The 16,149-nt window shown below is 44.6% G+C and overlaps 1 protein-coding gene across 2 annotated transcripts; it reads left to right on the top strand.

The window, feature by feature from the left end:
* The first annotated feature begins 8 nt into the window (after window positions 1-8).
* On the top strand, window positions 9-16,149 carry tbc1d9b (TBC1 domain family member 9b). 2 transcript variants are annotated; one of them, XM_078101627.1, is made up of 20 exons: window positions 9-256; window positions 1,688-1,798; window positions 1,879-1,997; window positions 2,078-2,309; window positions 3,866-4,124; window positions 4,385-4,592; window positions 4,954-5,151; window positions 6,238-6,369; window positions 6,607-6,757; window positions 6,829-7,043; window positions 7,950-8,067; window positions 8,283-8,485; window positions 9,145-9,227; window positions 9,316-9,445; window positions 9,567-9,665; window positions 9,767-9,835; window positions 11,154-11,394; window positions 11,492-11,557; window positions 15,395-15,463; window positions 15,765-16,149. In XM_078101627.1, exons 1-20 carry the CDS (start codon window positions 139-141, stop codon window positions 15,824-15,826), a joined length of 2,883 nt encoding a protein of 960 aa, XP_077957753.1. In that variant the 5' UTR covers window positions 9-138; the 3' UTR covers window positions 15,827-16,149. The 2 variants fall into 2 exon arrangements, with proteins under 2 accessions (XP_077957753.1, XP_077957754.1); XM_078101628.1 differs by lacking the exons at window positions 11,154-11,394; window positions 11,492-11,557; window positions 15,395-15,463; window positions 15,765-16,149 and adding an exon at window positions 9,977-10,126.

The raw sequence follows: 16,149 nt of genomic DNA, 5'->3' as shown, positions 1-16,149 counted from the left end.
CGAAGAGGGCGGGTCCTCTTGCGTCAGACCCGGAAGTGATGTTAAGTCAGCAGACTCAGTAAAAACAACAACATCGCCGCGCTGTCCGTTGATAACGGTTATTTTACCCGAAAAACCCTGACTAGGGAGAGGGTAGAGATGTGGATCCAACCGGAGGAGGTTCTACTGGCCGGAGCTCTGTGGGTGTCTGAGCGGGCAAACCCGTTCTTTATCCTGCAGAGGAGGAAGGGACACGGCCGCGGGGGGGGGCTGTCTGGTGAGTCACTCTGCGAACCAGTCCGCTATAGCTAACGTCCACTTCGGTCCACTAGACTACACTATAGTCCTCTACAGTCCGCTACGGGTTTTATTATTCTATTATATATATTATTTAATGGGTTTAAATGTAGTTTTATTGAGGTATTTATTATTTAAATTGCCTTGTTGTTGTGCAATACAACTGAACTTGTCTAGAGACACTATAGAACACTACAGTCTGCTAAAGCGGTTTTTCAACAGCTAAACTACTTGGCCGTAAATAACAGTTTTGATGTCTTCCAGTCAGGCTTTCGTCAGCGCCACAGTACTGAAACTGCTCTTGTTAAGATCCACTTAAACAGACATTGCCAGACTTTCAGTCTCAGTATTACTGGATCTCAGCGGGGCATTTGACACAGTTGACCATGACATACTGGACAGAATAATCAACTGGGTGGGACTCTGGCACAGCACTTAACTGGTCTGAATCCTACTTGAAATACTCAGAATGCTTTGTCTGTAGCTAATTACACATCTGAGCTGAAGAAAATTGCATGTGGTGTTCCCCAAGGTTCAATACTGGGGCCCCTTCCTGTTTAACATCTACATTGGCTCAGATTATGGGAAAAATATTCTCTTATGCAGATGACAGATCAATGTACATAACTATATCACCAGGGGACTACAATACAAAGGCTGAGTAAATGTAATTTGAACAAATCGATTGTGCTTTGGCAGGCGCCAGGATTTAATTTATTCAGGGCGGAGGCGGGTAATCCGACAGCGCAGAAGAGTTCACCTTTAAATGTAAACGTTAAGTACGATAATTGACTCGAATATCTAACGATAAAAGTGTTATCAGTTAAGTTACGTGACGTTTGTAACCGATGTTAACTCCGTCATGCTGCCACCCCACATACTTTATACATTTTGGGGGTTTTGAGGTTTTCAGACCGGTTTTGCCAGACCGTCCCATTTCAGAGACCGTTCGGTTCAGCCTATGCAGTTGTTGGAGCACCCAGCCCAGGTCTACCGCGAAGACTGCTGAAGGCTGGAGGCTCCCAACCACTAGGTGGAGGCACCTTTGGTTGGTGCATACTTAGAGCATGTAGGATCGGGTGAGAGAAAGACAGAAAAACTACAAGAATGCTATTACATCTTCGAAGTGTGGACCACGGTGAAATTGAAACAAAAGTACTTGTACAACAAGTTAGTTACATTACACTCTAAACTAAACTATTAGTTTACCTCTTTCCCTGTCTCTATTTCGCTCTGTTTTACTTGTTTACCTCTTTCCCTGTCCGTCTGTGTTCAGGTCTACTGGGTCTCTTTGTTCAGGTTTACCTATATACCTGTCTGGTTCTCGGCGGTCAGGTCTACTGGTTTACCTCTGGTGTGTTGTGTTTAGATCTCTTGGTTTACCTACGTCCTTGTTTCTTTATGTGTTCAGGTTTACTGGTTGGGACTCTGGATGTGGTGCTGGACTCCAGCGCCAGAGTGGCTCCTTACAGGATCCTGCTGCAAACTGCAGACTCTCAGATCTACTGGAACGTGGCTTGTGGTTAGTCCGGTCGACCAAGAGTGCTTGGATTGTTCTAAGTGTTTGAGTGGCGTTTATTGACCCTCAGTTATGTATTTTAGGCTCATCCAGGAAGGAGATCACTGAGCACTGGGATTGGCTGGAGTCCAACCTACTCCAGACAATCTCCATCTTTGACAACGATGAAGACGTTACCACGTTTGTCAAAGGAAAAATCTCTGTATGTAACTTCTGGTTTGACCCGTCAGGTTGTCTTTTTTTGTGTATGATCATTTCAGTGAAGGATTTCCCTTCCTGTAGGGCATCATTGCGGAGGAGAACCGGCTGAAGCAGGGTGAGGAGCAGGAAGAGGATTGTGGAAAGTTTCAAGAGGCAGAGCTGAAGATGAGGAGGCTGTTTGCGATGCCTGAAGAGGAGAAGCTGGTGAATTATTATTCCTGCAGCTACTGGAAGGGCCGAGTGCCGCGCCAGGGCTGGCTCTACCTGTCCGTCAACCACCTGTGTTTCTACTCTTTCCTATTGGGCAAGGAGGGTACGAGCGGCCAATCACAGCACAGTTTAATAATGTAATCTAATTATTCTCTGCAGGACCAAATAGGAGACATTTTATTTCCGAGTTACTAAGGGTAGTATGGAGCCAAATTCAGGTCAAAAGTTCTGATCATTTGAAAAACAAATGTTAACCTGAAAGATTAAGTTTTAGTCTTGAACATTAAGCTGTCACTCATGTTTACATGCCCCTCTGAGTTGATGCCCCACCCCTTACGCCACTCAAAAGTGAAAAAAAGGATTTGAAACTAGAAAATATAAGATTTAAATCTGAAAATATGACATGTGCCACCAAAAAATATAGTACAGCAAAAAGTATACATAAGTGAAGAATGAAAAAAGATATTTCCAAAATATTATCGAACTGAGTCAAAACTATATTCAACCCCAAAACATTTTTTATCCACTTATTTTTAATTTGAATAGATTGTTGTCTTTTTCAATGTTCAAGATCAATACTTTCAGGTTCACTTTTTTTTTTTAAACATCAAAACTTTGGACCTGGATTTGGCTCCATAGGGTAGTACCAGGGGTTACAAGAGTTAGTACTAGGGCTTACAGGGGGAAGTAGCGGTTGTTACAAGGGGTAGTATTATGGGTTACTAATGGCGCGTTCCCACCGAGCGGTATGGTACGGTACGGGTCGGGTCTGTTAACCATGATTTGGCGAGCGTTTCCACCGCCAACAGTACCCTTACTTGATAGGCGTGGTGTATTCCAGAAAGTAGTGATAACGTCACTTGATGGGCGTGGTATATGACGGAAAGTAGATTGACGTCATTCGATCGCGCAAAAACTGAAAGCTAACCGCAAACAACAATGGAGGACATACAGCCGATCCTGTTCCTGCTTCTCGATATGTGGCTGTTTGTCACAAGGAGACGACCATCTTTGTTTGAGCAAGGGTACATGCTGCAAGGAAAAACACACTTGCGGCACGCGCAAATGACGACACTCTTTCAACCAATCAACGTTCTGCAGTGAGTCTAGCTCCACCCTTTAGTACCAAACAACTGTGCCAGGTACCCCAACGGAAGGGTACCCAAAAAGTGGTACGGTACGGTTCGGATTTTTGGTACCATTCTCAACTTTTGGCAGTGGAGACACAAATAAAAGGGTACCGACCTGACCCGTACCGTACCGCTCGGTGGAAACGCGCCATAAGTGTAGAACTCAGGGTTACTAGGAGTAGTACCAGAGCTTATAAGGGGTAGTAGCGGTTATTACAGGGGGTAGTACCAGGGTTCAATAGAAGTGGTAATAGGGATTACAAGGTGTAGTACTAGAGGTAGTACATGGGGTTACTAAGTGTAGTACTAGGGGTTACTTGGGGTAGGACCAGGGGTTACTAGGGGGTTGGTAGTAGTAGGGATTACTAACACAAGGAATCCTTCAGTATTATGTTACTCTTAAATACTTCTTTGTAATCAAGCCAATAATACCATATATATTTACTTTTTCATGTTCATGGATAAGATATTTCTCCTGATGTTGATGATTTCATTTTCATATAAAGAACGCATCTCCTCTTTCTCTCAGTGACCCTGGTGGTGCAGTGGACGGAGGTGACCCAGCTGGAGAAGAACGCCAATTTGGTGTTTCCAGAGAGTGTTCGTGTCAGCACGCGTCACACTGAGCATTTCTTCTCCATGTTCCTGAACATCAACGACACCTTCAAGCTGATGGAGCAGCTCGCCAACATTGCCATGCGCCAGCTGCTCGACAACGAGGCCTTTGCTGCCGACCTGACGCTGCCCAAACCCTGCAAGACACTGAAGAATGTCTCCATACTCAAGAGGTATTAGTATCTGTGTGAAGAGGTATCACTTCTTATGTGTGAATCTGCATCACTCTGTTCATTATTTGTACCCAGAGCTATCACTCTATTCACCATCTGGGAAGTATTACTCTGCTCATTATCTATGTCAACAGGAATCCCTCTGTTTATTGTTTGGCACTCTGCAGTTTATGATGCAGCCTCCATGTTGTGCCCCTGAAGTAGTCTGGACCAATCTGATAGTTGATCTTTGACCTCACGTGTTCTTCTCCTCGCTGCAGGGATCTGGACGCGAGGGCGAAGAACGAGCGCTATCGGACAATGTTCCGTCTGACGCAGGACGAGCGCCTGGACGGACACACGGACTGCACGCTGTGGACGCCGTTTGCTAAGATGCATGTGGTGGGACAGCTCTTCATCTCCAACAACTACATCTGTTTCAACAGCAGAGAAGAAGGCTTGTGTCAGCTCATCATCCCTCTCAGAGAGGTAAGCCAGGGGTTAACGAGGAATCTCGTCATGGTAACGGGATTAACAAGACAACTTGTTCAATCAAGAGTCCTTAATGGGAAAACTACGGCTGCACACTATGGCCAAAAATCCATATCATGGTATTAAGAAAAATTCTGACGGTATTGCTTTTTCAAATAAACACATGAAATCATTGACCCAGAAAACGACCGCGTATACTGATTGAACCCTACGGAAAACACAGCTCTCATGGCCATAGCACGTGACAATTAAACCCAAAGTCCATAAGTAACAGACATGATATAAACAAAGTAACAAGACATGGTACGTCTTGGCCACCATGCTCGTTAATCATTACCCATCATCCTCTGCTCCTCAGGTGTCCATTGCGGAGAAGGCGGACAGCAGCAGTGTGCTACCGTGTCCCGTCTCCATCAGCACTAAGAACAAGATGAATTTCCTGTTTGCCAACCTCAAAGACAGAGACTTCCTGGTCCAGCGCATCTCTGACTTCCTGCAGCGCACGCCGGACAGCTCGCGAGGCGACACGAGCCCGCTGTGTCTCGTCGGCCCCTCTGTAAGTCGCTCATTGTTCATGTTGAGGACACAAAACACATCAAAGCTATAATATACAGTGCCTTATATAAGTATTCATCCCCTTGGACTTTTCTACACTTTGTCATGAGTAAAATGTTCATTGGGATTTGGACAAACACAAATTAGTCCTTCATCCAGAAATCTCAGGATAAATACACATTGTTCTGTGGAGACCATTACTGAACAAAGAGCATCATGAAGACCAAGGAGCTCACCAACAGCTCAGGGATAACTTGTAAGTATGAAGAGGGGTTAGCTTATAAAAAAAAATCCTACACTTTGACTTTTTCACGGAGAACCAAGTCCATCATCAAAAAATTGAAAGAATATGAGACAGCCGCATACCTACCAAGAGATGGCTGAAACGGGGCAGCCAGAAAAGGAGGAGATGTGTCAAAGGAGCAACCAAAAGGTAAGGTAGAAAACTAGTCGCAATGAGGGAAAGACAGATGGAGCAAAATGCAGTGCAATTTTTGAAGAAAACACGATGCAGTCTGTAAAAGACTTGAGACTGGGGCTGAGGTTCATCTAACAGCCAGAGCTACAATGAAAATGGTTTACATCAAAGCATGTTCATGCTTTAAAATGGCCCAGTCAAAGCCCACACCTCAATTTAAATCAATGGAAAGATTTGAAAAGTGCTGATCATAGACGGTCTCCATCCAACCTGGGCTTCAAGATTAATGGAGGAGCATTTCCATCTGTAGATGTGCAGGTATGGTGGAGACATACCCCAAAAGTCTTTTTTTTTATTGGGCATCCCTGCTGTAATATACCAAGCTCAGCCATCCGTGAGGAGCCGCTGCTCCTTTGTGTTGAAAGGAGCCAGTTGAGGGGGTTTGGACATCTGGTAAGGATGCCCCCTGGGTGCATCCCTAGATAGGTGTTCCAGGCACGGCCGGCTGGGAAGATCCAGGACTAGGTGGGGAGATTATATCTCTGCACTGGCCTGGGAACGCCTTGGATTCCCCAGTCAGAGCTGGTAGATGTGGACCGGGAAAGGAAAGTTTGGGGTCACCTGCTGGAGCTGTTTGTGTTCTAGTTCTAATGTGTTTTGTATCCTCAGGCCTCATCCATGTCCTCAGGGTCAGAGGCTGTCCACGAGACTCCTCACTACCACCCTGGTCTGTCCACAGCCAGCCAGGGTTTACTGCAGCTCTACCACCAAGACGCCCGGGAGGACCTGGGGCCCAAAGCTGTGAGTTCAAGTCCCAATACCTGTAGACGCTGAGGAGTACTGTTATGTATTAAGGAGTAGCGCTGGTTGCTGAGGAGTACTGTCGGGTACTGAGGCGTTCTGACACTGATTCAGTTTTGTTATGTTTAGGTCTGACATTTAAGTTATTGATACAGACTGATATGTGAATGTGTGAATTGAAGCTACAGTTTAATGGTCCATCTTCTCTCTTCCTCCTCCTCTCCTGCCCACTTGTAGATGAGGGAGAAGATGAAGGAGGAGGCGTGGAACATACATTTCTCGGAGTTCGGTCGAGGTGTCTGCATGTACCGAACCTCGAGAACCAGAGAGCTGGTCCTCAACGGGATCCCAGAGAGCCTAAGAGGAGAGCTGTGGCTGCTGTTCTCAGGTCAGCGTTCATATCCATATCACAGGTACCCATACTTGTACTTGTATTCACCCGTCCCCTTGTTTGTACAGGAGCACAGAACGAGATGGCCACCCACTCTGGCTACTACGGTGACCTGGTGGAGCAGGCCATGGGGCTGTGTTCATTGGCCACCGAGGAGATTGAGCGTGACCTTCACCGCTCAATGCCAGAGCACCGTGCATTCCAGAACGAGACGGGCATCGCGGCACTGCGCCGCGTCCTCACCGCCTATGCCCACCGCAACCCCGGGATCGGGTACTGTCAGGTACAACGTAATCAATACTGTCAGTCCAACATGATCAATAGTGGTGGAGGGAGGGTGTGGGGAGGGCAGAGGCATTCAGGGAGGGACAAAGGGGGAGAGGGGGTTCAAGATGTCTGTCTAAGAGGACTGAATAGCTCCAACTCAAGTGTCAGAGGGACACAAGTGAGTGCTTGTGTGTTTCTGGTTGTCATGGTGATGGACGACAGCTGCACCATCTGTCGTGTTTCACGCGCTAATCAAAGGGTGAGAACTATAAACTACACATCAAGCGCCCCTAGACGCCAAACCAAAGCAATTCACCGCCAGAACACTACGTGGAGTTTTTGTCGAAGACGATCTAGAGAATGTCGTCTTTGTGTGTGGGAGTCGTTGGTTTGTTTATTTACTCCGACATTTGCAGAGATCTCCCTCCACGCTCGTCCTTCTAGTCCGCCAATGACGGGTTGTATAGATGGTCATATTTCCGTATTTCTTCCAACAAAAGCTCTTCAATCTGATTCATTCTCTCTTCAAAAATCTTCCTTTTTAAAAAAGCGGTATTGTGCTATGAAACCGGAAATGTGAGACTCCGGAAAGGATGTACTTAGCAGGCCGATCACAGTCTTGTGGGCTGCGTGAGGCTTGCCTAGCTTTTGACGCTAGTCTAGAAAAATTGGTCGACGCGCACAAGAAGGGGTGAAAAAAGGGCTCTTGCCTGCGTATCCCTGTGTTTTTCTGAAAACGCACAACCATAAACTAGAAGAAGGATTTGAAAGTTGAAGAAGTTGAACAGAATTTGAGAATGTACTTGTACAGAAAAATAATAATATTGCTGAATATTTTAAAAAGTATATAATAAAAAATAAAAAAATTAAGTAAATATGATATCAATATATTCAAAAGAATTTCTCCTGGTTCCTCCTTCAGGCGATGAACATTGTCACTTCCGTCCTGTTGCTCTACTGCCCAGAGGAGGAAGCCTTCTGGCTGCTGGTGGCTCTGTGTGAGAGGATGCTGCCCGACTACTACAACACCAGGGTTGTGGGTCAGTACTAACACCGTGGTCTGTAGTAGTAGATCAGAGTTTACTTCTTTAAAGAACACATGGTCTTCCTTAAATCATGAAACATTTTACTGATGCTGATATCTGCTGTGCTGGAGAACAAATTGTGAAAAAAAGAAAAGCCAGAGTCATCAGCGGCGGTGAGGTGTAGCCTCAGGAAACACTGCAATATTCTCCTATGGTTTCTGTCCCTGCAGGTGCTCTGGTGGATCAGGGAGTGTTTGAGGAGTTGACTCGAGCCTTCCTCCCTCTTCTGTATGAACACATGCAGGAGCTGGGTGTGATTTCCACCATCAGCCTGTCCTGGTTCCTCACACTCTTTCTGTCTGTGATGCCCTTCGACAGCGCTGTCCTATTAGTCGATTGCTTCTTCTACGAAGGAATCAAGGTTACCTTCCAGGTAAGAATTCATTGGGCTGACTGATCATGTATTGGTCTGGTCTTCAACCTTCCGAAATTCTCCCACACTACTCCACTCCTCCGCTCTCTTCACTGGCTACCGGTGGCCGCCCGCATCCAGTTCAAAACACTGGTGCTCACGTACCATGCTGTGAATGGATCGGGTCCAGCTTACATCCAGGACATGGTCAAACCCTACATCCCAACCCGCACTCTCCGCTCTGCATCTGCAAAACTACTCGTCCCTCCCTCACTGAGAGCAAAACACTCGACTAGGTCTCGACTCTTCGCTGTCCTTGCGCCGAAATGGTGGAACGAGCTCTCTGAAGACACCAGGACCGCAGAGAGCCTTCACATCTTCCGCCGCAAACTAAAGACACACCTCTTCAGACTCTACCTCGACTAAAGACTAACAAATTGTAGCACTTAAATTGTACTTGTAACGTCACTCATCTATAGCAAATTGTAAATTCGCTTATTTGAGGAAATTGCACTTTCTTGTTTCTTGTTCTCCTGAGTTTGTACCCTATGGTTGAATGCACTTATTGTACGTCACTTTGGATAAAAGCGTCAGCTAAATGACATGTAATGTAATGTAATGTAATGTAATGTATTGATCACTGATTGATTAGCTGTTACGGTGTAACTGTCTATGTGCAGGTGGCGCTGGCTGTGCTCTATGACAACATGGATGCCCTGCTGTCCTGCAGCGATGAGGGAGAAGCCATGACCATCCTGGGCAGGTATCAGTCCAGACAGGTGTATGCATAAATTAAAAAATACAAATAATCCAAGCAAGCATCAAAGGCGCTGTTCTGTGTGTGAGTTTAGGTACCTGGATAATGTTGTAAACAAACAGACTGTGGCTCCTCCCATTCCTCACCTGCATGCCCTACTGACAAGTGGAGACGATCCTCCACCTGAGGTTGACATCTTTGATCTCATCAAGTCTTCCTATGAGGTCAGAATTGCTCATGTGTGTTGCTCGTATGCAGTCAGATCTCTCACTAACTCCTGCGGCTTCAGTGTCAGATTAATTCTATGCTTTTTTAAGGTAGTATTTGTTTTTCTTCTTTGAGCAGAAGTTTGGCAGCTTGCACTCTGATGTCATTGAACAGATGAGGTTTAAACAGAGGTTAAAGGTCATCCAGTCACTGGAGGACACGGCCAAGAGGAGTGTGGTGGGTGATGTTTGAGTTCTGCGGGCTAAATGCTAACATGCTAAAGTAGACAAAGGGTTTACATTGTGTGTGTGTGTGTGTGTGTGTGTGTGCGTGCGCAGGTTAGGGCGATGATGACGGAGTCCGCCTTCAGTATTGAGGAGCTGGAGGAGCTCTACTGTCTCTTTAAGGTCAGAAGTCTTCAGATCTATAAACCTTTCTGTCTTTTAAATATGGATTTCTGATCCATGAGATTTCAAATAATTTGATCCCATTTCTACTTTGGCCTTGACTTTGGTTTCTACACCTCTCATGATTACACCATCAAACAGATGGAGATCTAGTGTTGGACATCCTTTGGAAAAATCCACTTTGACACAGAACGCTCCGTCTGACGAAGTTGTTGCTCTTCCTCTACAAAGGCCAACTAGGCATGACAATGCCTTCCAAAATATCACTCACTAAAAAACATGTGTCTTTATGTTGGGTGATTCAAAATGAGCCAACTATCAACTATCCAATGATTCCAACTATCATCCATCCCCCAGTGCAGGTAGACTGCTTCATGGATACATCACATCAACTTGGGAAGTAGGACTTATGCCTTTCCACCCGGAATATTATATTCTCCATTGACCTTAATAATTGCCTCAGAAATAATCAGCTGCTTACTGCTTAGAGCTCTTTGTAACATTTTCAACACAGCGTTCTCCAAATATACAACTCCTAATAGATGAAACCAACATCTTTCTTGAAGAAACCATTTTGTGTTGGTGGAGTTGAAGAGAGCCTGTTTAAGGTACAGCTTCAGGGTCTTGAACACTGGACTACAATTGCTGCTTTGCATATTTTTGAGTGCTGGATGAAGCAGTTAAATCAATTTACAGGTTAGGGGACTGAGATTATTCACCTCGTTACAATTCAATATCCTTGATACTCGAGTTAAAACAATCTCAATTGGAAAAGGGACTTTCAAGACTTGAATCTGGGGGGGAGAAGGGGGGGGGGGGGGGGGGCAGAGCTTAGAGGTAGGTGAGAAACACTGAATCAAAAAATAGGGAAACAATATTGTACTTGCGGTTTGAAGAATGCTTCGTAGAGGTAGTTTTATAGAAAACGTGTAAAATAGTTCTTAATAAAGTTTTTAATAAACTAATTTATTTTTAATAAATATAGTTCTTGGTTCTAAGCAAAATGAGGAACTGAACCATCCCTAAATATTACATTATAAATAAATATAAACCTGAGCCAGCCATAACTATAAACCTGAATGGATTAGTTATCAAAAAGGAAAGTCGTTAACTGCCTCTTAGTAAGATGCGATTGTGTTTGCCCTCTGAAATCAAGATAACGATGTATCAATACTTTTCTAATTATTCATCATAGGTTTATTGTGATGATGGTGATTAAACATTGTCTGTGTCGCCACACTAGACTTGAATTGTGTGTAGTTGTTTTAATCTGAGTGCCAATGATTTTAAAACGTGTTTTTTACAACTTTGGCTTCAGTCCAAACACATGACGAGCTGTTACTGGGGCTCCAGCAGCTCTGCAGCCGAGCGCCACGATCCCAGCCTTCCTTACTTGGAGCAGTACCGCATTGACCCAGCTCAGTTCACCCAGCTGTTCACGGCACTGGGTCCCTGGGTCTGTGGAGGCCACACCTCCACCCTGTCGACCCGCCTCTTCAGACTGTTGGACCAGAACAAGGACGGACTGGTCAACTTCAAAGAGTTCATCACTGGACTCAGTGAGTCCACAAACGGGAAGCTTTGCTCCTGACAATCTAAAGTCTGAATATCAGCAGATTTAAATATTACTCTGTATCTGTGTTTGTGTGTCTGCAGGTGGGATGTACCACGGAGATATGACGGAGAAACTCAAGCTGCTGTACAAGCTTCACCTCCCTCCAGGTAACAGTCACACAACTCAGATGTGTGTGTGTGTGTGTGTGTGTCTGTGTGTATGTGGAGCTGTGTCTCATTTGGGTTAGGGTTAGGCTTCCTCCTCCCGATGCTGCTCATCATTCATCGGCCGCATGCGTCACACGCTGCGACTCAGCTGTCCCGTTCCGTCAGCTCCTTCAACGAGGTCCAAGGACGCAGACCTCCAGCGGACGATTTGGAGGACACACCTGACCTATTCTATACAGCCCAGCTTATCCCATCATGCATCATGAATTTAATCCATTTTGGAATAAGGCTGTAACATAACAAAATGTGGAAAAAGTGAAGCGCTGTGAATACTTTCCGGATGCACTGTAAATGAAATAAGAAGATTATCTTCTTGATGTGTACTTTATACCTTTGGGGTTTTAGGCGTTTACTGTGCAGCAGGTTGCTAGGCAACATGAGTGGTGGAGAAAAAGCTGATGATGCGAACAAGAAGTTCCCCATAGGCCAGAGCGTCTCCTTTCAGAGACAGCTTGGTTCATGTGGTCGTTGGAGGAGCCGGCCCACGTAGACCAGAAGTACGGGTCCTCATCAGGATGCAGCCCTCCAAATGAGTGTGTGTGTGTGTGTAAAACCTTCTGTTTAAATGAGGCTTCTGTGTTCAATTAGGACAGTTTGTAAAATGTTTCACTATAAATCAAAGTATTTAGAGTTTTCAGGGGCTTTTCAATTTCAATTCAATTCATTTTATTTTGTAGAGCCCAAAATCGCAAATTACAAATTTGCCTCAGAGGGCTTTACAGTCTGTACACATACAACATCCTCTGTCCCGAAACCCACCATCGGCATAGGAAAAACTCCCCAAACAATGAAAAAAACCCTTCCAAGAGGGAAAAAAGGGAAGAAACCTTAGTGAGAACGTCAGAGGAGGATCCGTCTCCTGATGGACGACTACAATGATGTCATGTGTACAGAATGAACAATGTATAATACATGAGACTATATGACAGAAATGATTCAAGCAATTGTGAGTAGTAAACCAGGCGCACAGCAGGACCACTGCAGGGACCACCACCATCAGATAGAACCACCATCAGATAGAACCACCATCACATAGAACCACCATCACATAGAACCACCATCAGACAGAACCACCATCAGATAGAACCACCATCAGATAGAACCACCATCAGACAGAACAACCATCAGATAGAACCACCATCCACAGAAGCCCGTGGGGAGGGAGAGCACAGAGACTTTAGGAGAGGGTAATGTTGGTTTATGAGTACAGTAATATGATTCATATCTAAAATGATGATGATGATGATGATGGCAGCAGCAGGCGTCAGCAGGGCCACGGCAGGTGTCAGGACCAGGGTCCAGAAGGAACTACGATCTACGGAGACCTGCTAGGGGATAAAACACAAAAAACTCCCGGAAAGAAGCTGAATTAGTCATGTGCATTAATAAAACGTGAATTATGGTAGAACAAGAGCATGAGAGAGGAGCTTGGTGTGTCCTAAGAAGTCCCCCGGCAGTCTAAGCCTATAGCAGCTTAACTAAGGGCTGGTCCGGGCTAACCTGAGCCAGCCCTAACTATAGGCACAATCAAAGAGGAAAGTTTTACTTTAAAAGAGCTGACAGAATCTGCCCCCCGGACTGAAAGTGGAACCTGGTTCCACAAAAGAGGAGCTTGATAACTGAAGGCTCTGGCCCTCATCCTACATCTATGGAGCGCAGCTGCCTTGTAGGGCAATAAGGTGTTACAAGCTTTTTAAGATACGACGATGCCTCACCACCAAGTGCCTTGTAGGTGAGGAGAAGTACCTTAACATCTATTCTTGATTTAACAGGGAGCCAGTGCAGAGAAGTTAATACAGGAGTGATATGATCCCTTTTCTTAGTTCTTGTTAATACACGTGCTGCAGCATTCTGAATCAACTGGAGAGGCTTAAGAGATTTACAAGAGCAGCCTGATAACAAAGAATTACAGTAGTCCAGTCTGGAAGTGACAAACGCATGAACACATTTTTCTGCATCGCTTTGAGACAGGAAGTTCCTGATTTTTTATATGTTACGTAGATGAAAATAGGCAGTCCTTGAAGTCTTCTTTATATGCGAGTTGAAGGTCATATCCTAGTCGAAGAGAACTCCCAGATTCCTGACGGTGCTGCTGGGTACCAGAGCAATTCCATCTATAAAAATTGTATCATGTGACAGCTGGCTTCGAAGGCGCTCTGGGCCTATCAGGATAACTTCCGTTTTTTCTGAGTTTATCATCAGGAAGTTGCCGGTCATCCAAGTTGGATTTCTTGAAGACATTCTTGAAGTCTAACTAGCTGGTCCGTCTCTTCTGGTTTGATCGACAGATACAGTTAGGTATCGTCTGCAAAACAATGGAAGTTTATGCGGTGTTTCCTGATAAGATCGCCCAAAGGAAGCATATAGAGGGTAAATAAAATCGGTCCAAGTAAAGAACCTTGTGGGACTCCGTGACCAACATTGGTGGTCTTTGAGGATTCACCGTCTACAGGCACAAACTGGGATCGATCCAATAAGTAAGATTTAAACCAGCTGAGTGCAGTTCCTTTGATGCCAATTAAATGTTCTAGTCTCTGCAACAGGATACAATGGTCTATGGTATCAAATGCGGCACTGAGGTCCAGCAAGACAAGAAAAGAGATGAGTCCTTGGTCCGATGCAAGTAGAAGATCATTAGTAATTTTCACCAGTGCTGTTTCTGTACTGTGATGCGCTCGAAATCCTGACTGGAAATCCTGGAACAAAGCATTGTTTTGTAGAAAGTCACATAATTGATTTGCGACGGATTTCTCAAGGATCTTAGAAAGGAAGAGAAGATTAGAGATAGGTCTGTAGTTAGCCAACACCTCTGGAGCAAGAGTAGGTTTCTTAAGAAGAGGTTTAATTACAGCTACCTTGAAGGACTGTGGTACATGTCCTGTCAACAAAGACAGATTCATAATATCTAATAAGGATGTGCTAACTAAAGGAAAAACTTCCTTAAGCAGTTTGGTCGGAATCGGATCCAAGAGACAAGTAGAAGATTTAGACTTTGAAAATAAAGAAGTCAGTTGATTTGGGTTGATGGAAGAGAAGGCATCCAAACAGGCATCAGGGCCCACTGCTGCATCCAAGGTTCCTACATCGGAGGACAGGTCGGCACTGATTGAAGGCAGGAGACCATCAATTTTCTCTTTGATAGTCAGAATCTTCTCATTGAAGAAGTTCATGAAGTCGTTACTAGTGAGGTCCAAAGGGATACACGGCTCGACAGAGCTGTGACTCTCTGTCAGTCGGGCTACAGCGCTGAAGAGAAACCTGGAGTTGTTTTTATTTTTCTCTATTAATGATGAGTAATAAGATGCTCTTGCGTTACGGAGAGCCTTCTTATACGTTTTAAGGCTGTCTTGCCAAACTAGCCTAGATCCTCCTGATTTGGTGGAACGCCATAATCGTTCAAGTTTCCGCACAGTTTGCTTTAGGCTCCGTGTTTGAGGGTTATACCACGGTGCAGACTTCCTTCTTGTTGCTATTCTTCTTTCCAGAGGAGCAATAGCGTCCAGCGCCACTCTCAAAGAGCCTGTAGCAGTATCGACAAAATGATCGATCTGGGACGGACTGAGGTTCTCACAGGAGTCTTCTTGTATCTTGAGGCAGGGCACTGAACTTTTGCTACCTTTCGGCAGCAGTCTGTAATGTTTGGTGGTATTTATTCATATTTGGGCTGGGCAAGTTAACACGTTATTCTCACATTCAAAATTTCAATAGTTTATATGTCCAATTGTGAGAGAGAGATATATTTATCTCTCTGTATTTATTTACTGGTTTGTGTTGCAGCGCTGTGTCCTGAAGTGGCGGAGTCTGCTCTGGAGGCAACACACTTCTTCACTGAGGAGGAGCCACAAGGTAAACACGGATGAATACTACTGAAACTATAGCATTATTGATACTACTGCTACTTTAGTAGTATTATTACTACTATAGTAGCACACTGTAGTCCTCTATGTCCGTCTTGTTTGAAAATCATAGAGGAATCAGTTGTTTGAAGGACAAATTAACTCAATTGAATACGAGAATATGAACTGATTAGATTTAAAACAATCCAATGTTATCTCATCAATCTTTTAGTATTCTAACTCATATGTTGCTTCATTTTTTTCTCTTCCTTCTTCTTCTCATTCTTCTTTTTCTCCTTCTCCTCCTCCAGAATCTTCCCTCTTATGTGATGTGGAGATGTTGGGGCAACCGGAAGTGACACCAGGTTTGTGATCTTCAGATGGTTCAGTATTTTCCTGAATGAATAACGAGTCCAGATGAGAAACCACGACTGCAGCTCATAAGGTCCACACACTCATACACACACAGTCGGCACCTGATAAACTATCACGTGACTCAATATCACATTATCCAGAACAAACTGATACGTCGTCCATAGTGTAAGAAAACACCAAAACGTAGTGCAATATGTAATATGCACCATGATGTAAAATCAAGATCAATTTCTATCACTTGGCTTCTACTGTTTTCATTCTTTCTCTTAATTGTTATTAACATTTTGCTCACTGGGACCCTTCAGTCCCTTTATGTGATGA

The sequence above is a fragment of the Gasterosteus aculeatus genome, chromosome 4 (genome assembly GCF_964276395.1).
Source record: "Gasterosteus aculeatus chromosome 4, fGasAcu3.hap1.1, whole genome shotgun sequence".
In the NCBI taxonomy this organism is placed as follows: Eukaryota; Metazoa; Chordata; class Actinopteri; order Perciformes; family Gasterosteidae; genus Gasterosteus; species Gasterosteus aculeatus.
Note: the sequence above shows the minus strand (reverse complement) of the source record. Positions and strands in the feature narration are given on the sequence as shown.